We start from the raw sequence: 23,573 nt of genomic DNA, 5'->3' as shown, positions 1-23,573 counted from the left end.
TAGCAAATAAAATATCTATGAGTATGAGATAAAGAAGAGACCTGGGAGAGCAATTAGGATCGGGGCCATAGCAGTTGGCTTTACAAAGAACTAATGGAAGTCAGTGGCTAATTGGGTTGAGTTTCCAGCTGTAACAGAATAGAGGCATGAAAATAGGAGAAAAAAGGGAAGTCAGGAGTAGAAGCAAATCAGAGTTGCCTGTGGGAGACAGCAGAACGATGGCTCAAAAGAAACCTCTGCACTGGACACATGGCTTTGGAAGTAGTTGGTGAGAGGAGAGAACGTCTACAGAAAGGGTAGAAGACAGGATGAGGGAAACAAAGGGTTAACCTGGAGAAGTAGCCCATTAAAGACCCAGGGAAAATGTAGAATAAACAATGAAAACAAAGGCCCTCGGAAAGGCAAGAGTAAAACCTAGTGGCAACTCAGAAGCCAAGGAGGAAAAGAGTTTCAAAACAAAGTTCATGGGGCTTCTTCCCTGGTGGCCAGTGGTTAAGAATCTGCCTGCCAATGCAGGGGACACGAGTTCGAGCCCTGGACCGGGAAGATCCCACATGCCGCGGAGCAACTAAGCCCATGAGCCACAACTACTGAGCCTGCTCTCTAGAGCCCGTGAGCCACAACTGCTGAGCCCGTGTGCCACAACTATTGAAGCCCGCATGCCTAGAGCCCGTGCTCCACAACAAGAGAAGCCACAGCAGTGAGAAGCCCGTCCACCACAACAGAGTAGCCCCCGCTCGCCGCAACTAGAGAAAGCCTGCGCCTAGCAACAAAGACCCAACTCAGCCAAAAATAAGTAAATAAATAAATAAATTTATTAACAAAAAAAACAAAGTTCATCAACATAGTCTTCTGAAACAGAGAGGTCAAGGTCACTGGTATGGACTCAAATTCTAGTCCCAGGAACCCTGCCGTGTGCCCCTAACGCACAGCTGATCTTCTTCCTTTAATCTCTACTGCCTGTCCATACCAACCGTACAGCACACATATACGTTTAGTTTTTTAAATCTATCATGGCTTTTAAAAACTAAAATATCTACACATATGCAGATATTCTGTCACATCTCATACAAAGCTTCTTGAGGGAAAAAGTCACAATCGATACTTTACACACCGCCCACCTGCACTGTGCCTTCACATTACCATGCCTCCAGCTATCATTTAGAAATAGTTTTAACTAAGTATTAACTATGACCATCCTGGTGATTGTGGTATGCATACAAAGACCAGCTGAATTCAGGGAGAAGACACAGACACCAGTACAGTGTCAAGCCCTACTATTCAAAGTGTGGTCAATGGACCAGTGGCATCACCTGGGAACTTGTTAAAAATGCAATTTCAGCTGCCATACCAGACCAACTGAATCAGAATCTGCATTTTAACAAGATCCAGGTGACCGACTCCTATGCATACTGGCCTAGAAACTGGTGTCAACTCAGTACAGTATGCAAAGGGAGAGCACTGAGTTACCAAAGAAGTTAGTTGGAGGAGGGGAAGATGGCACATGAGTTTCAGCACACGGACATGTGCTTAGATTCTACTTCGTCTGCTCAGACCTGCAGCTCGGCGTTGGAGCCCAGGCCCTCTGCATATGTGGCACAACCAGGCCAGGAAAAAATTCCGGCTTTTGATCAGGAACCCAGATGCGTTAAGTCCTTCTTCCATTAACTGCCACTAAGTTCATTATAGGAAGGGCTTATGCAGATTCTATCTAGGTTGTTTTTCCAGGCTTTATAAATAATCTGACCTCCTGAAGACCCTGTTTATGCTCCCCATATTTATCCAACCCTAGAATTTATGATATTATTCTGCCTCTCATTCGTTTCTCCCATAAAATTAGGTTCCCCTCTAGGCTTAAGACTGCAATTGCTAAAATACTTTTTCAGAATAATTGAAAGCTAAACCTGAAAATGCAACTTTAACCCCAAATGGAAAGAGCTACACTGACAGCATTGTTGTTTAAGTGACCAGGTGTCAGGGAAAAGCTCCCAAAGGAAAGAACCATTAGACAAAGGCACAGTCATATCTCAAAGGATGAAGACCAAATGGAGCAACAAGTCTCAAAGCAGAATCTTCCCTTCGCTGGGGATGCGCTCGATGCTTCAATATTTCTTTCTCTAACTTTCCTATAGATATACGTATTGAGTGTCACTATTTCAAAATATCGCTGTGCTCGAAGAGTTCTCTGTGGGTCTTTTATTATTTATAACAGCTTTATTGACTTATAATTTACACACCATAAAGTTCACATTTCAGAAATGGAAGAGACTTTCATTCCATCCCCCACTTCAAGCAATGCTTCATTAAACTCACCCAGGAATATAATACAGCAATTTCTTAAAACTCCAGGAAGACAGGCCATCGTCATGACCCTCCGATAATATATCCTAGTATCTCAGCTTTTATCAGTGGAAAGAACATCTTGACTAAGCCCCCTCTATTAAAATGCAAACTATAAAAGTAATGGCATTTCGTGCCATATTTTAAAGGTGGCTGATTGAAAATACCACTGTAGGCCCTTGTAATCTGCCGGCTGTGTTGAAACTCCATTAGGAAGCAAACCTCATTTACTGCATCCAAAGTGGAAATCACAAATTCCAACAAACTACTACCCCCCAGTTTTTCATGGACTACTTTCTTCCACCAGATGGCATGCTTTTGGGGGGCTGCTGGAGCCTGCACTGAGCTGTTATTTTTCACCTCAGGGATGGTATGAGTAAGTTAGGCAGGTTTTTCTTTCAAAAAGAAAAACAGCAACTCACATGCTCTCACAGAACCTCTTCAGTGTGCTTGGCTTCTCCTGGTTGCGTCTTTGTCGGAACCAGCGTTGAATGCTGCGAACGTCCCAGTCCAGCTGCTTGGAGAGGCCCTCCAATCTCTTTTCATCAGGATGCTATGAAACAAGGTACCAGGAAAATCATTTTCATCTTCACCATGAACACATCTGCCCTTGTCTATATTGGAGATATTTGTTTTTCCTGTATTTTCTATCTGCTACTGAGATTTCTATATTGACCACGGAGGACCGAGGCCTTCCATCAGCAGCGTGAACGTAAACAACCACTTAGGACAAGAGAAGTTACTCATTATGAAACAACACTGAAACATATGAATCTCACTCTAATGCTGGTACTTCTTACAGCAACAAAGGTTCGATGGAACAGCCAGCTGGCCGAGTTAGCTCCACCAGCCTTCAAGGAAAGGAGTTAGGTGAAGGTGAATTTGCAAAAAGACATCATTCAAATATTTCACTTTCTAATGAAAAAATGCTGTACCCATTATCACATATCAGGATAATGCAGGACAGAAAAAAAGCATGGAATAATCCCCGAATACCTCACCTTAGACTAAGGTACCAATTCCACTTACAAACCATGTTTTCTCTTCAGTCTCCCCTCTCCTTGGTTCTTCACACATTCCTCTTCTATTCCTTTCTTGGTCATCCTTTTGACCAGAACTCCATCAAACTTTTTACAATGACTACGCATTACTTGAAGATGCAAACTTGGTAAAGTAGAAAGAGAAGCTATCAATATTTATGCTTGCCATATGATGACATTACTCTGCTTCTCACTCTCATTTCTATAACATTAGGAGATGACAGACGTTCAACTCCTTGTTCCAATGAACTCTCTGAGCCTCAGTTTCCTTACCTGTTCAAAAGAAGGTTATTTATCCACCTAAACGGTGGAATGTAAAAATGTATGCAAATCTCAGTACATGTTAGTTCTGTCCCTCCTCTCTCTTCGGTGTCTTAGAGAGCATCCTGCCAACAATTACGTAAGGGCGACCTGCCGTACAACAAAACTAAACGGAGTTAGTTCTACTCCTTTATTTATTCTACCTTTGCTTTACAATTAAGGAGATGTTAATAATCAGAGAACAGAACCAAAAATGGGGTAGGGAAGGCAGGCCAACCAGCTGTCAAGTTATAAGGGCGGAATCTATATGTGACTCCTTTTTAAAGCCTCTCAAGAAATTCAGAGTGTCAGACACACAGGAAACACAGCAAATGGCCTTAACGTTATGACCGAGGTTATAAAATGTGCTGAGCTTGTGTCTGTAAAAGTTATTTGTGAACTTTCAGTGCGGCGTGTACTTTGAGGTGTTTTTCTTAGAAGTCAGGACACCGTCTACACTCTCCTTCCATGTCTCTCAATTAGAAAATATGGGAGAGAGAAAATGCACAGCCTACAATATACCTTGGCTATACCATTTTCTTAAAGGAATTCATTTTTAATTTTCATTCATTTTCTAAGTCTATTCAACAGGTAAAGCGTTCACATGGTTCACAAAATAAAAATTATCCCCAATTTCACCTTCCATTTTGTTCCTGTTCTCTCAGTTCCTACTCTCCCCTTCCTACCAGGTAACAGGCTATTCAATCAATTTCTTTCCAAAGTTATCTTACCAAATATAAACAAATTTGAATATGCATTCTTATGTCTCCCCACCACCACCTTCACACAAATGGTTCTATTATTCTGGACTTTGGGTTTTTCACTTTACAATGTATCTTGGAACATTTCCACATCAAAATATTGGGAATGCCCTCCTTCTTTTGTAGAACCGTAAGGACATGCCATAATTTACTTATCCACTCCACTATTAATGCACACTTAGGTAGCTTCTGAACTTCTACTACTACAAACAATGCTGCAATAAATAACCTTGTCATGGGTTATTTTACACACATATAGAGAGAGATAAATTCCTGTAAGTGAACGTTGGAGATGAAAGGGTCCATGCATTTGCAATTTTTTTAGATATTGAAAAATTACTGTCACCAATGATTTTACCAATTCATACTCTCACAAGCAAGAGTACCCATTTCCCAAAGCCTCATCAACAGAGTATGTTATTGGATTTTTCCATTTTTTTCTATCCTGATATATAAAAAGTAGTATCTCAGTATATCTTTAATTTGATTTCCTCTTTTTATGAAAGAAGGATATTTTCTTGTGTTTTAAAACCATCTGTATTTCCTCTTTAGAACAGTCTTTTCATATCTACTGTCCATATTTTTCTTGATCTGCAAGTAATTTGTTTATTGATTTGTAGAAGTTCTTCAGTTATTAGAGTGATCAAACCTCTATCTGTACCATAAACTGCATAGTATGTACTGATGTGTCACTTGAGTTTTAGAATTAGCTTATGGTGCATTTTGCTTGTGTTTTTTACTTGCAGAAGTTTTTAAAATCATATTTGAATTTATCAATTTTTTCTGTTACAGCTTCTGTATTTGGGGTCATAAGTAGAAAAGCATTCCCTACTCTGAAAATCCAAGAAATTCTCCTACATTTACAGCTTTGATTCTAATACATTTACAGTTTTGATTCTTACATTCAATCTTTAGTACATTTGGAATATATCCTGGTATACAGTGGGAGGTATGAATCTAATTTTAATTCTTTCCAAATGGCTACCCAGACAGGCCAGTACCATCATTCATGTTTTCTCCATGAGAAATCAAATCTATTCTCCCACCGTTCTATTACTCATGTGCCAGTACATATGGTCAGGTTACTCAGAAATCCTTATTTATTTTTCTATATGAACTTTAGAATTAGCTTGTCTAGTTTCAAAATAAATGGGAAAACAAGAAAACCTGTCGGTATTTATAATGAGATTATTCCAAGTTCTTATACTAGCGTAGGGTGACTTGATATCTTTAAGTGAATTTGTCTTTTGTGTCCTTCACAATGTTTGAAAATTTTCCTCACATACCTTGCACATCCTTGTTACATTGATTCCTAGGGATAGCATCTTTTTTGGTTTCTATTATAATTAAGAAATTTTCTTATATCTTCTAACTGCTTATTGTGTGTGCGCATGTCTGTGTGTATGGTAAGTAATTTTGTGCTAACATTTTGTAATGTTTATGGTAGTTTTTCACTTGATTCCCTTAATTTTCCAGGTATACAGTCATGTAATAGGATATTACTAGAATGTAAGCTCTATAAACAAAGGAAATTTTTTGTATCTTTTTTCACCAGTACCTAGAATATAGTTGGGACTTAATAAATACCTCTTGAATGCATGAATAAATTGTCACATAGCAATAGCTTTACCTCCTCCTTTCTAATTTTTATGCCTTTATTTTCCTTCTTTTATCTATTTGCTAATGAAATGTAAAACTTAGCACAATGTATAACAGTGTTTAGAAGCATCCCTATCGGTTCCAGACTTTAGTAGGAATATCACAATATTTTTCTCATTAAGGGGCCAGGGCTTCCCTGGTGGCGCAGTGGTTGAGAATCTGCCTGCCAATGCAGGGGACACGGGTTCGAGCCCTGGTCTGGGAAGATCCCACATGCCGCGGAGCAACTAGGCCTGTGAGCCACAACTACTGAGCCTGCGCGTCTGGAGCCTGTGCTCCGCAACAAGAGAGGCCGCGACAGTGAGAGGCCCGCGCACCGCGATGAAGAGTGGCCCCCGCTCGCCACAACTAGAGAAAGCCCTCGCACAGAAACGAAGACCTAACACAGCCAAAAAATTAATTAATTAATTAATTTAAAAAAAAAAAGAATAAATTAAAAAAAAAAAAGAGGCCAGATTTGGAGCTGATATACAAGTGTATTTATCATGTAAATGAAACCACCTATCCCTAGTTAGGTTGTTTTATTTTAATCAAAATGATGTTAGATTTCAGAATCCATAGAGGTGATCATCTACTTTTTTTCTTTATGTCAATTAACATGATGAATTACAAAAATTGATTTTTTTAATATTGAATACAGGGAAGGCCTTGCATTCCTAGAATAAGTCGTACTTGGTGATGATGAATAATTATTTTAATATGCTGCAAAGTTCAGTTTGTGATTTTTTTATTTGGGACTTTTCATCAATATTAAGAATCACAATTGGTCTCTAGTCTTATTTTTTAGTGAGATACTTATCAGACTTTGAGATTACATAAAAATAGAATCTGGATGATTTTCTTAATTTTCTATACTTCAGTATAGTTTAAAATAGCATTGGGATTATCTGCTCTTTAAGAGTGTTAGAATTTTCTTGTGATAACACACATATGTAGTTGGTAAATTATATTTTTCTAGAATAATTTTCATTTTATCCAAGTGTTTATATTTTATTTGCCATGTTAATAGTAATATATCCTTTTTATTTTCCTCAATTTATGTGATTGTTGATTATGTTGTTAATTGCTATGTTGTTAACTTGGGCTTTGTTTTTTTCTTGATTGGGTTAGCTGACTTTCTGTTAAAAAAAAAAGTAAACAGTTACCTCTGGATTAATTTTCAATACTACAGTTTTACTAACTCAATTTCTATGTTTATCTTTATTAACTTCTTCCTTCTGTTTGCCTTCATTTATTTTGTTGTTGTTTTTCCAATGTTTAAGTAAGTGGTTAAATATATATATATTTATATAAGTGGTTAAACTTATATATATAAGTTTTCATCTGAGCACTTACCTTGGCATAGTACCATAGCATAGTAGTGCTTTCATCACTGTTTTCTAAATATTCTGAAATTTTATTTTTACACAAAAGTTGATTAAGAAAGCAAGAGTCTTTCTGTTTTCTGATTTCTCATATTAGTAAACTGTGCCTATTTTTTAAATGTATTACCATTTTTTATATAATAAAAGATCAATTTTTTAAAATATTTAACAGGTACTTGAAAAGAAAGTATAGTCTCTATATTCAGAATACAGGGTTCTAAATGTACCTGTCAGGAGCTTCCCTGGTGGTACAGTGGTTAAGAATCTGCCTGCCAATGCAGGGGACACGGGTTGGAGCCCTGGTCCGGGAAGATCCCACATGCCATGGAGCAACTAAGCCCGTGCACCACACTGAGCCTGCGCTCTAGAGCCCACAATCCACAACTACTGAGCCCACGTGCCTCAACTACTGAAGCCCATGCGCCTACAGCCCGTGCTCCACAACAGGAGAAGCCACCGCAATAAGAAGCCTGCACACCACAACGAAGAGTAGCCCCCGCTCACCGCAACTAGATAAAGCCCGCGCGCAGCAACACAGCCAAAAATAAATAAATAAAAATAAATTTATTAAAAAAATGTTTTTTAATTTAAAAAAAATAAATATACCTGTCAGATCTTCCTCATTAATTATGCTTCTTAGAATTAATTGCTATATTGTTTTATATTTTATATACTCTGTTTTATATTTTGACCTGTCATGACTGAGAGGTAAATTAAAATTTCTTACTATTAAATAATTTCTTCTTTCATTCTTTTTTATAAGTATATGGATATGCTGGTATTCAATGCATATATATTCATAACCATTTTATCTTCATTGTGAATTGTATCCTTTGGCAATAAAAAGTCAATTCTTCATTTCACTTAATCCTTTTGGTCTACTTTCTTTATTATTTATATTTGCCTGTATACCTTTACTCATACTCTTATTTTTAATATCTGTAATTACTTTATCTGAAGGGGTCTCTTATAAGCTATGTGACCCAAATCTGAATTATTTTTTTATTAGATGAGTTAAACCCATTTACATGCATTGATATAATTTATAAATTTGTTTATACTTACCTCACATTAATTATGTCTTCTGTTTTCATAATTTAATTTTTTTTTTTAATTTTAACAAACCAAATATGGCTGATTTTCCTTTGTTTTTTGTGGGCAATTTTTATTCTAGTGGTTATCCATACAAGCATAATACTCTTCTATTCGTTTTCAGTCAATAAAAATTCCAAATGAGCAATATTTAAAACTAGCATATTTCCTCTTCCTTCCCCACCTACTATTAGTCAATAATTTTATCTCTCTTAGAGTTTACTCTTGTACTATTAAATATGCTTCTACTTCTATTACTCAGTTTGGCTGCTTAAACTGATAAGCTTTGACTCCCGGCTACTAGAGCTTATGCAGTTAGTGAATTTATTCTACCTCCCACCTTCCTTCCCTTTTCCTGCTCAGTTATTGTTACCTGTATCATTTCTACATTGTGAGAGCATATAATGCTTACATTCTGTTCTATCATCCTAATCATCACATTTCTTTCTATCTTAGTTCTACAGTTTAAATGTATTCAAAACTCGCCAACATTCCCAGTAATCTCTTGGTCAGCTAAAATTAATGATTATAATAGTTTCTTCAAAAAAGGACTCATGGGAACAATTCCTCCAAATTTTTGCAAGTTCTAATCTTTTTGTCTTTAGCCTTTACACTATAAAAACAATTTACCTAAATATAAAATTCTTAGTTCCCATTTTCCTTGAAAATATTGGAAATGTTGTCCTATAGAATATTGCTACAGAGAAGACTAAAGCCATGCTGATATTTTCCTAGATAAATGACTTAATTTTTTGCTTGGTTGCTCAAAGAATTATTTCCTTTATATTTCAAGTCTATTTTTAATAATATAAGTCTTGGCATAAACCTTCTCGGGTCAACTTTCACTACATTTTTATTAACATATTAATATAAATCTCCATTTATTTTAGGAAATTTTTCTTGACATCTCTCTCAATACTTACTCTACTTTGCTTTTCCTTAAGAGATTCCAATTATACACATGCTAGCTCTGCTTGGTCTATATATCTAATTATTTTTAGCTCTTTCTCATTTCATTTATTTCAGCTTTATTATTTCTATCTCCCATGTTCCCCACTGAGATTTCTACAGTGTCTAGTGTTTCCTGTGTTCTTTCCAAATTTGTCTTCATTTCTGTGATAGCTTTCGTACTTTGTTCCTGAACCAACCAGCTCACATTGCATCTCTTCCTGTTGACCAACTGTTTTTTTCTTTAGGTCTTGTATTTCTTTTATTGTGATCCTCCTTACAGAGTTATTGCTTTTTTTTTAATTTATGGTAAAATATTTGATCTCAACTTTCAGTTGCCCTGTGGCCTCATTTTTCCAGTGATAATTTTTGTTAGTAAGCGATGCTACGAATTCTTTTTCTTGTCTTTGATGCTGTGTGTTTCTTCTTTATTACCCATCATTGAGTGAGTTGGATTGTCTCGACCAGCTCCAAGGAGGGTGCTTTTGTAGTTTACCTGCCTCCGAGGTACACTGCCTCTGGAAAATGTGCCATCCACAAGGTTTTCTGTGTACTTCTTCCACTTCCCTGAACTAAGCTGAGTCTGGGAGAGCATCTGCCAGCCTTGCTCACCAGTTCCTGTACCTAGTGTTGCAAACAGTGATACAGCTTTGGTCTCACCATTAGGAGGTGTCATTTTTGCTGGCTTTCCTGAAATCTACCCCCACAGGGCCCTCCATCCACACTTCATGCTCATCACTTCCTCCTACTTGGCTTCTGTCCAACCTCAACTGTTTTTGTTTAGCTTTTATATATATTTTGAAATCTAGAGATATATATCTCTTAGTTTGCCAAAAATAAAGTTTGTGAGATTTTCCTTCTTTTTTTGTGTGTGTATATTTTTACTGTTGTGTTTTATAATTTTTCTCCATAGTTTTTTTCATTTCTTAAGACTTCCAAGGGAAAAAGTGAATAATTCTGACTTATATAGACATTTTTATACCAGAAATACCTAGGTTAATTTTAATAAACATAAACCATACAAAGATGGAAAAGAAAAATAAAAAGAAATAGGCATAAGAGGAGAATGAGGAAAAACAAATTATAGGAAATCTGCATATAATTTTTAAAATACAGTATAATATACCAAATGCAGATTATGATGTGATAATCTCATAATTCTCTAGATCATGAAACCTAGTTTCATAGCTGACATATATTTTTTTCCCTTAATGGCTCAAGAACTGATTTGATTGATTAGAAAATGAGGCTGTTGGGATTATAGATATAATACGTGCCAAAAGATAGATAGATATATAAATCAATAGATAAACTGATTGATTCATTGATTTATATCTATCTCATTCAGATAACTCTGGATATAGCCAGTTAAGAAACGTGAACTCAAAAATATTCACTCTAAAGAGAAACAGTTATTCCATTCATTTGAGTAAGTCTGACACCTCATAATCGCCAGTTCTTGGGGCCATCACAAGTCTACTGAATCAGGATCTCTAGAAATAGGATGCAGCAATCTACACTTACCTCTCAGGCACTCCTAATGTAAATTAAAGAATGGGAGCACCTGGCCCAAATAAATGCTCCCTCATTAACTAACCGACTTACAGCCCAAGGCCACAACACTAGGAAGCAGCAGAGCCCATGTTCCAATATACCAGGTGTCTGCAACCCCTGGGCCATGGACCAGTACCAGTCCACGGCCTGTTAGGAACTGGGCCGCACAGCAGGAGGTGAGCGGCAGGCGTGAGTGAAGCTTCATCTGTATTTACAGCCACTCCCCCCGTCACTCGCATTACCGCCTGAGTTCCTCCTCCTGTCAGATCAGCGGCAGCATTAGATTCTCATGGGAGCACGAACCCTACTGTGAACTGCGCATGCGGGGGATCTAGGTTGCGCGCTCCTTATGAGAATCTAATGCCTGATGATCTGAGGTGGCGCTGAGACGGTGATGCTAGCGCTGGGGAGTGGCTGCAAATACAGGTTATCATTAGCAGAGAGGTTTGACTGCACAGAGACCATAATAAATCAATTGCTTGCAGACTCATATCAAAACCCTGTCAGTGAGTGGCAAGTGAAAACAAGCTCAGGGCTCCCACTGATTCTGCATTATGGTGAGTTGTATAATTATTTCATTATATATTACAATGTAAGAATAATAGAAATAAAGTACACAATAAATGTAATGTGCTTGAATCATCCCAAAACCATTCCCCCCACTCCCAGTCTTCCATGAAACCGGTCCCTGGTGCCAAAAAGGTTGGGGATCACTGCAATATACTGCTCAGGTCCGACTCAAAAACCAATGCTTTCAACTATTTTGCAATAGAGGTAAGTTCTCTGAAGTATTTATAAAATTTTAGATTTACAGAGGGAAAAAAAAAGAATGAGAAAGACAAGCAGATGTTACCTCAAAAGGAAAGACTGCTGGAGAATATGAAGGAGTTCAAATTTATCAGCTAATTTCATAGATGAGAACTGTTCAGTCAGGGCGCATGACCAGTGAACTCACAAAGGGATCCAGATTCAGAAGGGCTCACACGTGGGGTTTAAAGTTCTCTGGGTGCCATCTTGAAATTCTTGATAATTTTGTTATGGGAATGGTGTTTTGCTTATGAAGTCCACTGGGATAGGGGAGCATGTGTCAGGGGTTCAGAGTCTTGGCTCACACACAGTCCCGGCACTGCCCCCATATGAGTCTGCGTAACTTACGTCCCTGTCCCCGGCTCCCCAGAGACCCCGGCTTTCCCCTTCCCACTCCTGCCTAGTGACTACTGCTGCCCTGGGTGCAAACACGGAAAGGGATGGGATTAGATATGCACACCCCACGGTGTCTCAGTGTGGGGTATAGGGATGCCACCTGCACCCTGGGCTGGCACTGTCCCAGTGCATTTGGTGGATGACTCAGTGGGGACTAGCCTCTTGCTTACCCCAAACCAGGTACCTAGTGTGTCTTGGAGCAGAGACTGCAATACACTGGGAGGTCCCCTGTCCACCATGGGTGGGGACAGTGGGCCCATGGAAAGGGGAGAGGCCTGTCTCAACTTCTCCCCCGGCCAGAGAAGGGCAGGCATGTTAGCCCAGGAGCTGGCAACTAGCTGCTGGCGACTAGCAGCAGCTAGTCAGCTGTGTGTGCACTAAATCACAGGGTGGGGTTCCTGGGTACCTGTCAGGATCTGCCCTTGCCTCTTTAGTATGCCTAAGGGGGCATGGCATTAAATACCAAATAAAATAAAAATCTTGACAGGTCAAGAGAAGGAAACTGTGCAAGAAAGGAAAAAGCTTTCTATTTTTATGCCTTTAATGGCACCTTTTTGTGCTTTCTGAACAAGGGGCCCTGCATTTTAGTTCTGCACTGGCCTCCAAAAATTATGTAGCCAGTCCTGTAAGGAGTAGATTTTAAGAGTTTTCACACTTGAAAGATGATAACCATGCCCTCCTCCAAGGTGACCTGGAACCATGGTCAAGGCCAGAATGCTGGACGAGCACTGTTCAAACTCTCCAAATCCTGCTACTTGTATTCTGGTCAACTGATCTGTTACTTTTTCATCTCACAACTAACACTGGAGAACTACAAAGAATTCAAGGAAAAATAGTTCCAACTTTGGCTGCATTTATGTTCAAAACCTGAGGCTTCTGCTTTAATCGTGTAGAAACTTCCAAAAGAATCACCTTGGAAACCAAGAGAATATGATCATTAAAATTAGCTAGAAGCAAATATCCTCCAGAGCAGTCAACCTGCCTGCAAAATCCTTTCATTACCTTTATAGAGAAAATTTCCCCAGTAACCATAATAAATATAAAGCAAGGGAAATACAATGTCCACTGCAGGATTTCTAAAGGGAGGTATACACTTGGGTAGAAAATTCATTTTTCATGCATTTAGAGTAGTTCACAAGGTAAATACAAATATGTTGTCATCACATTAAAAAAAATGAACCTTGTAACTCCCTACACATCTGCTTATTTAGAGGGGAAAAAGGTGTTTGCTGCAGTAAACCGATATATTAAATAAAAATGCAAGTTTCTTCTTAACATTTTCTTCCTTTAAACACTACAGGACATGAGCCCCTTAAGGTTAGAAACTGGCAATCTAAAATCATCCCACGTCTAGGAATAAACTTACCTAAGGAGACAAAAGACCTGTATGCAGAAAATTATAAGACACTGATGAAAGAAATTAAAGATGATACAAATAGATGGAGAGATATACCATGTTCTTGGATTGGAAGAATCAACATTGTGAAAATGACTCTACTACCCAAAGCAATCTACAGATTCAATGCAATCCCTATCAAACTACCACTGGCATTTTTCACAGAACTAGAACAAAAAATTTCACAATTTGTATGGAAACACAAAAGACCCTGAATAGCTAAAGCAATCTTAAGAAAGAAAAACGGAGCTGGAGGAATCAGGCTCCCGGACTTCAGACTATACTACAAAGTTACAGTAATCAAGACAGTATGGTACTGGCAAAAAAACAGAAATATAGACCAATGGAACAGGATAGAAAGCCCAGAGATAAACCCACACACATGTGGTCACCTTATCTTTGATAAAGGAGGCAAGAATATACAGTGGAGAAAAGACAGCCTCTTCAATAAGTGGTGCTGGGAAAACTGGACAGGTACATGTATAAGTATGAAATTAGAACACTCGCTAACACCATACACAAAAATAAACTCAAAATGGATTAAAGACCTAAATGTAAGGCCAGACACTATCAAACTCTTAGAGGAAAACATAGGCTGAACACTCTATGACATAAATCTCAGCAAGATTCTTTTTGACCCACCTCCTAGAGAAATGGAAAAAAAAACAAAAATAAACAAATGGGACCTAGTGAAACTTAAAAGCTTTTGCACAGTAAAGGAAACCATAAACAAGACGAAAAGACAACCCTCAGAATGGGAGAAAATATTTGCAAATGAAGCAACTGACAAAGGATTAATCTCCAAAATTTACAAGCAGCTCATGCGGCTCAATGTCAATAAAACAAACAACCCAATCCAAAAATGGGCAGAAGACCTAAACAGACATTTCTCCAAAGAAGATATACAGACTGCCAACAAACACATGAAAGGATGCTCAACATCATTAATCATTAGAGAAATGCAAGTCAAAACTACAATGAGATATCATCTCACACCGGTCAGAATGGCCATCGTCAAAAAATCTACAAACAATAAATGCTGGAGAGGGTGTGGAGAAAAGGGAACCCTCTTGCACTGTTGGTGGGAACGTAAATTGATACAGCCACTATGGAGAACAGTATGGAGGTTCCTTAAAAAACTAAAAATAGAACTACCATACGACCCAGCAATCCCACTACTGGGCATATACCCTGAGAAAACCATAATTCAAAAAGAGTCATGTACCAAAATGTTCATTGCAGCTCTATTTACAATAGCCAGGACATGGAAGCAACCTAACTGTCCATCAACAGATGAATGGATAAAGAAGATGTGGCACATATATACAAAGGAATATTACTCAGCCATAAAAAGAAACAAAATTGAGTTATTTGTAGTGAGGTGGATGGACCTAGAGTCTGTCATACAGAGTGACGTAAGTCAGAATGAGAAAAACAAATATCGTATGCTAACACATATATATGGAATCTAAGAAAAAAAAAAAAAGGTCATGAGAAACCTAGGGGCAAGACGGGAATAAAGACACAGACCTACTAGAGAATGGACTTGAGGATATGGGGAGGGGGAAGGGTAAGCTGGGACAAAGTAAGAGAGTGGCGTGGACATATATACACCACCAAACGTAAAATAGATAGCTAGTGGGAAGCAGCCGCATAGCACAGGGAGATCAGCTCAGTGCTTTGTGACCACCTAGAGGGGTGGGATAGGGAGGGCGGGAGGGAGGGAGATGCAAGAGGGAGGAGATATGGGAACATATGTATGTGTATAACTGACTCACTTTGTTATAAAGCAGAAACTAACACACCATTGTAAAGCAATTATACTCCAATAAAGATGTTATAACCCAAAAAAAAAATAAAAAATAAAAATAAATATAATCATCCCACAAAACTAAAATTCCATTTATTCTACTCTTTCCTAAAATTCCATTTATTCTACTCTTCTTCCTAGCAGAGATGTTAAGAACACCAGGTGCTTTCTTCCACTTCTCCAGGAAAAATACCATTTTTAAAAGAATCGAGGGGGAAACCCTAGAGAATCCTGGCAGAAACGAAGACCATAAAATAAACAAACATGTTTGAATATTTGAATTAATAGTTTTAAGACAAGAGAGAAGCAATACAAAATGTTAGCAATACAAATACCAAAACCGGAATAAAATTTGCTTAACATGGCCAAATCACATCTTAGAAGCCTCAGTAATTCTCCCAGAAAAATGAAAGTGGGAAAAGGAACCATTTCATATACAAACACACGATACTTCTCATAGACTGTTAGGCTCCTTTTCTTCTTTCTTGTCCACGAAAGAGTAAGACAAGAGAGAGATATGAGTAAGAATTAGCTTTTTGGACGCTGTGATTTGCTTAATTTTTTATGGCCTTAGCTTGAGGGTTTCTGACTTCTGTCTTCCTCCCCTTTTTGTCCTTAAGGAAATACCAGCTGGCAGTGGATGGCAATCTTTCCCTCTATCTTCTCCCTGCCTCCTCTTCCCACTCCTGGTTTGGACTTTAACTCTCACCAGAGCGATCATCTCCTCTCCCATTTTCTTCACAATGAATCTGTACTTTATAACTCTCCTGACCCTCGCTCCTCATGTCTTCATATTGCAGCTCTTCTCTCCTTCCATTATTCCCTTTTTTGTTCACCTGCCTGTGTATCACAACTGCTAGAACATATGGACAATGCTATAAGCAAACAGGCGCTTTTTCTCACAATACATTAATTATATTCCTCAGCTCTCCCCAAAGTCCCATCCAACTGTTACACATACATACTGTTTCATGTCATGTGAGATTAAGAGGCACAGAATTAGACCAATCACCATCTAATCTAGACTGTGCTTCACAGACAAGCTTCTCACATCACCTTGGGAGCAAACAATCAGGTCTCAAACACACCCACATGTATTTGGCTTCTACGCTTTTTGGTCTAGTCACAATGCCTGTGTGCTTTCCAAGAGGACACTTTCACACACGAGGCTAGTCAAATGTTAGTTCTCAAACCCAAGAGAGAAGGAACTGAATGATTTCAGATTGAGAACAGTGGTCATGACAATTCATATCCCAGAAAAGGACAATCATACCTTTGTAATTGCAGTAAAAACCTTTTCCAGAATGGCATTTGGCTGAGCAATTTGTGGTCCATTGGCCTGAATGTTGAGGGCTATGGCACATGGTTTGGCTACAAATCTAAAAAAAAAAAAAAAAAAAAAGACACAAGTTATTCTCTCTATAGCTGTTCTTAATGTCATCAGTTAAACATTACTCAACTGTCCTAATAAAGTGTTGATAGGATTTTGTGGGTAGACATTATCAACGTTCATATGTCAGTACCTTTAAAGCAGATTTAACTTTTTTTTTTCTCCTTTAATCTCCCAGCAGTAACAGTAAAAAAAAGAAATCCTTTTAAAATATTGAAACCTCCTGATACTCAAGTTCTAATGAGACTGAACAGATAGAAAGACTATCAAATGACAAATATAAATCTGCGTGAGATACATAAACCAAAAAACCATGATTTTGAAATGACAATTTATATTCTTCTTACTAACAAGTCATGTTATATTTTTACTATGAGAAAGTGTTTACTAACCATCTGATTATACATACAGAAAGTATGCTTTTGATCAACCCTAGTCCAAAAATTCGCCATTTTTGTCTCTATGATCAAAGTGTGCTATGTTCAGCCCCAATTCCTTAGGACATCTTAAATTTCTCTATGCTTATTTGCTTCTTCCTCATAAACAATCATGAAAGGTGTCAAACAGCATGATGTCCCAGCCAAGCTGAAAAGTCTGAAATGATTATAAGCATCAGCTACACCGTTTTTATTGTAAGCAAATGATTATGTCAAGAAGAACAGGAAGACTTAGCTGTATTTCTGGCTGTGTTTGATGTATGAACAAGGCATGGGAGGAATGCAGGCAGAGGGCATGGGGCCCCAAAAGTATGATGATGTCTCTAAAACTTTTTTAAAAAGAAAAGCATTAGAGTTGTTTTAGACTAAATGGTCCAGAAATAAGGTGCGATACATGTTCCTTTCTAGTAGTGACATTTAACTTTTTCTATAAATACAAATAATATAATAACATATGAAAGTATGATGCAAATTAATTTAATGTTGGCCAAAAGCAACTGATAAATATACAAAACAGGGGCTTCCCCAGTGGCGCAGTGGTTAAGAATCCGCCTGCCAATTCAGGGGACATGGGTTCGAGCTCTGGTCCAGGAAGATCCCACATGCCGCGTAGCAACTGAGCCCGCGCACCACATCTACTGAAGCCCGCGCACCTAGAGCCCGCGCTCCACAACAAGAGAAGCCACCCCAATGAGAAGCCCACACACCGCAACGAAGAGTAGCCCCCGCTCGTCGCAACTAGAGAAAGCCCACGTGCAGCAACGAAGACCCAACACAGCCAAAAATAAATAAATATAAACAAATAAATTAAAAATACATATATACAAAACAGATCATGAGTAAATCTTAGATGAAGCTTCTTTAATAATAATGAATGAGTTAAAGAACAGTAGACAAGGGAGGAATTTTTTTTAAGGGGTACTAATGACGTTTACATACATGGTAACACATAATATCCCACTGGGTCCTATTTCAAGTAAAAGACAAAACAATGTATTCCAACAGGAGAATGGAGTACTATACATGCAAGCCTAAACCAGGAAAGATACACACAGAAAATGCAATATAAATCCTGTTTCACTGGGCTCTCTGGGACGAAGTTAGGAAGAATAACCACCCTTTCCTAGTACGTAAATTTAGAAACTGGAATTTTCCCAAACTTTTGCATTCTCAGTTCTTTGTAACATAAAATTTTCTAAAACATGTTACCTATGCCCCTACCTTCTTAAAGAGAAGTGTAGTATTTTTTTAAATAACTTTGGGTCTTCACTATGAACAGTAATCGTGGAGCTATGGATGTAGCTAGTGGAAAGAAATAAAGTTTGATAGGCAATGACCAGAAGAGTGTCCAGACCTTGTTCCCTTGACAAAGTTTCCTGCTTCATGGTTATCTGCCTCTTCATCATAAGGTATAATGCAAGGTGTGAAAAGACATGAGATCAGCAAAAGTTTTCTTAAAAAGGTAAAATAGCAAAATTAGCTTGGTATAAAAGCCAAAATCAACACTTCCAATGGTTGCCTTCTACTCTTCCCTGTTGGATTTCTCCCCAGCCCTCCCTCGTCTTCCCAATTCCCACAACTTCTGAAACACGGTATTCAAATTCCCTTTCGGAATTTGGCATCATCATCCTTGTAACAACCTCCTGTTCTAGTACATGGTCTGCTTTCTTCTTCTAAAGAGCGAAGAGTCTAAATGCAAAGGCTGATCACGTCATCTCTGAATATGCCGTGACAATGCCAGGCACACGCAGGAGAGGGTCAAGAAATCTGATCAACTGGCTATCTTCTGTAAATGTGTTTTCACTGTTGCCATCATTGTTGTGAGTACTGTTGACAAGTTAACAGACCATCTCTCTGTGTCCCACAACAATGCGCGGGCAGACGCTAGGAGAGTAAAGAAATTCACTCAACAGAATCTCTTCAAAAGCAACTTCCTCACCTTTGCTACCATCTCCCAGTAACATACAAAAGCATTCAAAAAGGTTCTTTTAGTATGTTATACAATATAAGGTTTTACACCTCACTCCTCCTCTTTTAAACTTCAAACCACTTTTTTGAAACTCTTCTCTAAATTTCCAGCACTAATAACAACAGCATCTTGAAGAAGGCATATCCCTTGGTCATCAGGCTTATGAAATTTTGATACTCAAAATTATCAAATATATATGATGCTCTGTAAACATATTTTTTAAGCAGTGTCTAAAGGATAGGTGGGAATTATCTCTGCTACTGTCTGGCTATGGAGCCTTAGCTTCATAAATTAATCTCTCTATGCCCAATGTCCTCATATTGGGCACAGAGAGATTGGGCACATCATATTTTTACATGTCCTCATGTAAAAAATTATAATAATTACATAGGTACGTAAGTTGTGTGTATATACAAACACATGTATATGTTAAAACACCATGTCACATGGTCTCTTTGTCTAAAATCTTTGACGGGAGCCATGTGTATGGTTTCACACCATAGCATTTACACACCGTGACTCTCTGGGTCCAGCAACACACGAAGTTTCAGCTATGTTGTGTCAAGCCATGCGCTTTCAACAAGCTCTGAAAGTACCAAGCGAAAAAGAAGAGACCAGAAACCAAGACAGGCAACTGAAAAACACAAGGGTCATCAGGTAGAGTAACCACTTACCTCAGTTTACCCTCACAGCCTGGTTGTCCCAGCATCATTATTAATGGTACCACCTTAACTGACAAAAGCATCCCTGCTTGCTATTCTGCCACAATAATTTAAGTGTTCCCCATTTGGGCAATAAATTGTAGCAAGCCCCATCATCAAGCCTCAGACCTGGCATAGGTCCACACTGAGTCCACACCAGCAATGCCTTCAGGTTCTGAGCCCATCCACGCCTGGCCTTCTCTCAGGACCCAAACCTCCCCAGCTCCCCCATCAATCTCCATGGCCCTACAGGGTGGTGTGCCCACATGTATCACAGGAAGAGTTGCTATGTATATGTGTGTCCCTCTTCCCTGTGTGTGTGGTCTCTTTCATGGAGGCTGGAATGACCTTAATGACACTTCCCACCTCCAGGGGACCCTAACACACAAACCCATTTACTCTCCCTCAACCAGACGAGGCAGGATTCTCACCACCTGCACTTTGCAGAGAGGGTCAGAGAGGCAAGTATCCTCTGCCTCCAGGGCAAGGGAAGCAGAGGACAGGATACTTCTTTCCCAGGAAGGTCAATGTTATCATCAGCTCCCCATCTTAATTTACTGGCCAAGCTAAGTCCCCAATTCTGAGGATTTGAGGAGCGGGGTGGGGTGTGAGGAGTGACAAGACAAATTTAACAGAATTTAACTCAATGTAAAGGTTGAAGATTTCTACAGTTTAAATGGTCCGTGATGGGTATGTACAATAAATCAAACCACTTCAATCCTTTGAAAGAAGTTACTATGCCATAGAATATTTTTATGAAATGCCTGGCATACTGTGGGCACTCAATGAATACTTGATGGATGAATGAATGAACGAACAAATCAGCTAAAATACAATGGCAGGTGCCCGTCCTCTTTTTTTCATAGGGGTTGTGCATTTTAACACCCTTAAATACCCACATCTACTCAGGGTCCTCATTTGGGACTCAGAGGGTAGGAGACTGACCACTCAAACTCGAGAAGCTGTTTCTATAATTTCTATTGTCCCTATAATGTCATAGCAGCCCCACCAACCCCTCATCAGGCTCCACCAACCTCTCACTAGGCATTCTCTTTTCAACTTATCTAGCACAGACAGCCAAACACTTAATTTCCAAGATTTAAAAAACTTCATACTGTACAGCACAGGGAACTCTACCTAATGCACTGTGGTAACCTAAATGGGAGGGAAGTACAAAAGGGAGGGGATATCTGTATGTGTATGGCTGATTCATTCTGTTGTGCAGTGGAGGCTAATACAACATTGTAAAGCAACCACACTCCAATAAAAATTAATTTTAAAAAAATTTCACAAGAGAGGCAGAAAACATTAATTTCAAATCCCAAATGAGAGAAGAAGATATAATTTTTATCTTCCTAAAAGTATTATATGATATATATACATAATATATGATATATATCTTATATAAGATTATATGAAAATAGAAATTTTATTTGTTTATTCTCCAAAGAATTTGTGTACCACTGCTGGCATTTTCTTTTTTTAAAGACAGCATATTAGACACCAAATAAAACTCATGACAAAACTACTGTAATTTTAACACCTACTGTCATGGTCCATTAGAGAAACGCTGCATTTTTTTTTTCTCCAATGCTGGCTCTAACAGAAGTAAGGTCACAAAAACTGTCTTTCACAAGGGTTGTCGTAGGAGAGAGAGAAACAGAATGAGGTAGACAGAGGGTGGGGTAGAGTACCTACAAATACAATAGTTGAAAGGGAACATGTACTTTTGAGCTTTGATGATTGCCTCTACCAGGAAATGCTCACCTAATTACTTTTTTAATCAAAGGCAGCAACACCATCTTCAAAAGATCAAACATCTATGAAGTACTTTCTTGTAGTATAACATATTTGAAAGTAAATATAACAAGGATGTAAGCTTTGAAAAATACTAGTCTCAATGTAAAAGCAGAGAAAACACCTAAGACATTCCTACTTTTTAGTTCTATTTAACAACATGTATTTGTATTATAAACATGAATTGAATGTCTCTACACAGAGCACCAAGGTAAGCTCTGGGCTGTGGTGTGCTTAAAGGTATACACAAAACATGAAGTGATTCTTGCACTCAAACACCTTTACACTATGGAAAAACAGAGTGATCAAAAAAAAAAAATTGTTTACAGGGTACACGTCAGTTCTAATCACTTAATACTATGTAATCACCTTCAGTAGGGAGCATGGCCAGAGACTTAGTCCTTCCTGACTCTAGCATTTCCTACACTTTTCAAAGTAGTTGGATGGCTGTGGTGGTGGACACACAGACCTACACATGTGATAAAAACTGTACAGAATTAAATCACACGCACACAATGTACAAATAGGGAAATCTGTGTAAGCTTAACAGAGTGTATCAATGTCAATATCCTGCTAGTGATGTCATACTATAGTTTTACAAAAGTTACCATTGGGGGAAAGTAGGGAAGGGAGCATGAGCTCTCAGTGTATTCTTTCTTACAACTGCATGTGAGTCTACCGCTATCTCAGGAAAGATTTCGATTAAAAACTACTTAAAAGAAGCATTCTAAAAAAAAAAAAAAAAAAGAAGCATTCTGTTTTTGACATGGAGAAATGAGCTCCCAATAAATCAATTTTTCATCCTTAAAAACTCTGCAAAACACGCCAAGCCCCTAAAAACAAAACCAAACTACTTGAGGGCTCTGGAGATGGAATAAAAGCAAGTAGACTTTGGAGGGGAGTAAAAAGCTGGAGCAGGAAACCAGCAGAGAACAAGCTCCCGTTTACTTATTTATATATTTAGTTTGCAGCTCAACTCTGAGATCAATCACAGAAGCAGATAAAGCTCTGACAGGAAAACACACTCTCTTGTCTAGCTGCAGGGACCAGGAAAGGAGCCTGGGGAAATCAGAGAGTGGCTAGAGAACCACAAAAGAAAAAAGCCAACCCCTAATTCTGCATATAAATGAAGTTCTGGCTGACCCCAAACCACATATGTACAAGGTAAACTGAAAGCAGGTAGGAGCTGAGGTTTAAAGAACTGAATGGAGATTGAAGCCATGGTCCACTGCAGGCCTGACAGGCTACAATTTGAATCTAACTGAGTAAATTGCTTGTTAACACAAGACATCTCAACACTCTTCAGAGCAATGTAAAAAAATCCAGAATCTCTACAACATAACTCTCACAATGTCCAGGATACAATCTAATATGTTGACAGAGAGCAAGGAAAATATGGCCCAATTTTAGGGGTAAAGACATGCAAAGACATTCAGTGAACCTGAAGATAGGGCAATGGAAATAATGCAATCTGAGAAAGAGAAAGAAAAAAATGACAAAGAAACACACACTGTGGAACAATTTCAAAAAGGCTAACATATGGGTAATTGGAGTTCCAGGAAAAAAGGAGGCAGACTGGGGAAGAAGAAGAAAATATTAGTAATAGAAAGAAATAATAGTCTATAACTTCCCAAGTCTGATAAAAGACATAAACATACAGATTTAAGAAGCTCAAGAATCCCCAAAATAGATAAGTTCCAAAAAAAGGAAAATCTAGACAAAATCACAGTCAAACTGATGAAAACCAAAGATAAAGAGAAAATATTTAAAGTCACCAGACAAAATGGCACATTATACACAGGGAACAATAAT

General features: G+C 38.3%; 1 protein-coding gene across 2 annotated transcripts in view; it reads right to left on the bottom strand.

Annotated features, from left to right (window-relative positions):
- CERS6 (ceramide synthase 6) overlaps positions 1–23,573 on the bottom strand; it is a 323,409-nt gene that overhangs the window by 207,852 nt on the left and 91,984 nt on the right. For both annotated transcript variants that reach the window (XM_061201251.1, XM_061201260.1), the window contains exons 2-3: positions 16,741–16,846; positions 2,763–2,893 (exon numbers count right to left, since the gene is read on the bottom strand). In XM_061201251.1, coding sequence (XP_061057234.1) covers positions 2,763–2,893; positions 16,741–16,846 — 237 coding nt within the window. The remainder of the gene's footprint in view (positions 1–2,762; positions 2,894–16,740; positions 16,847–23,573) is intronic.

Source organism: Eubalaena glacialis, chromosome 1 (genome assembly GCF_028564815.1).
Source record: "Eubalaena glacialis isolate mEubGla1 chromosome 1, mEubGla1.1.hap2.+ XY, whole genome shotgun sequence".
NCBI lineage: Eukaryota > Metazoa > Chordata > Mammalia > Artiodactyla > Balaenidae > Eubalaena > Eubalaena glacialis.
This window is presented reverse-complemented; position numbering and strand designations above follow the sequence as displayed.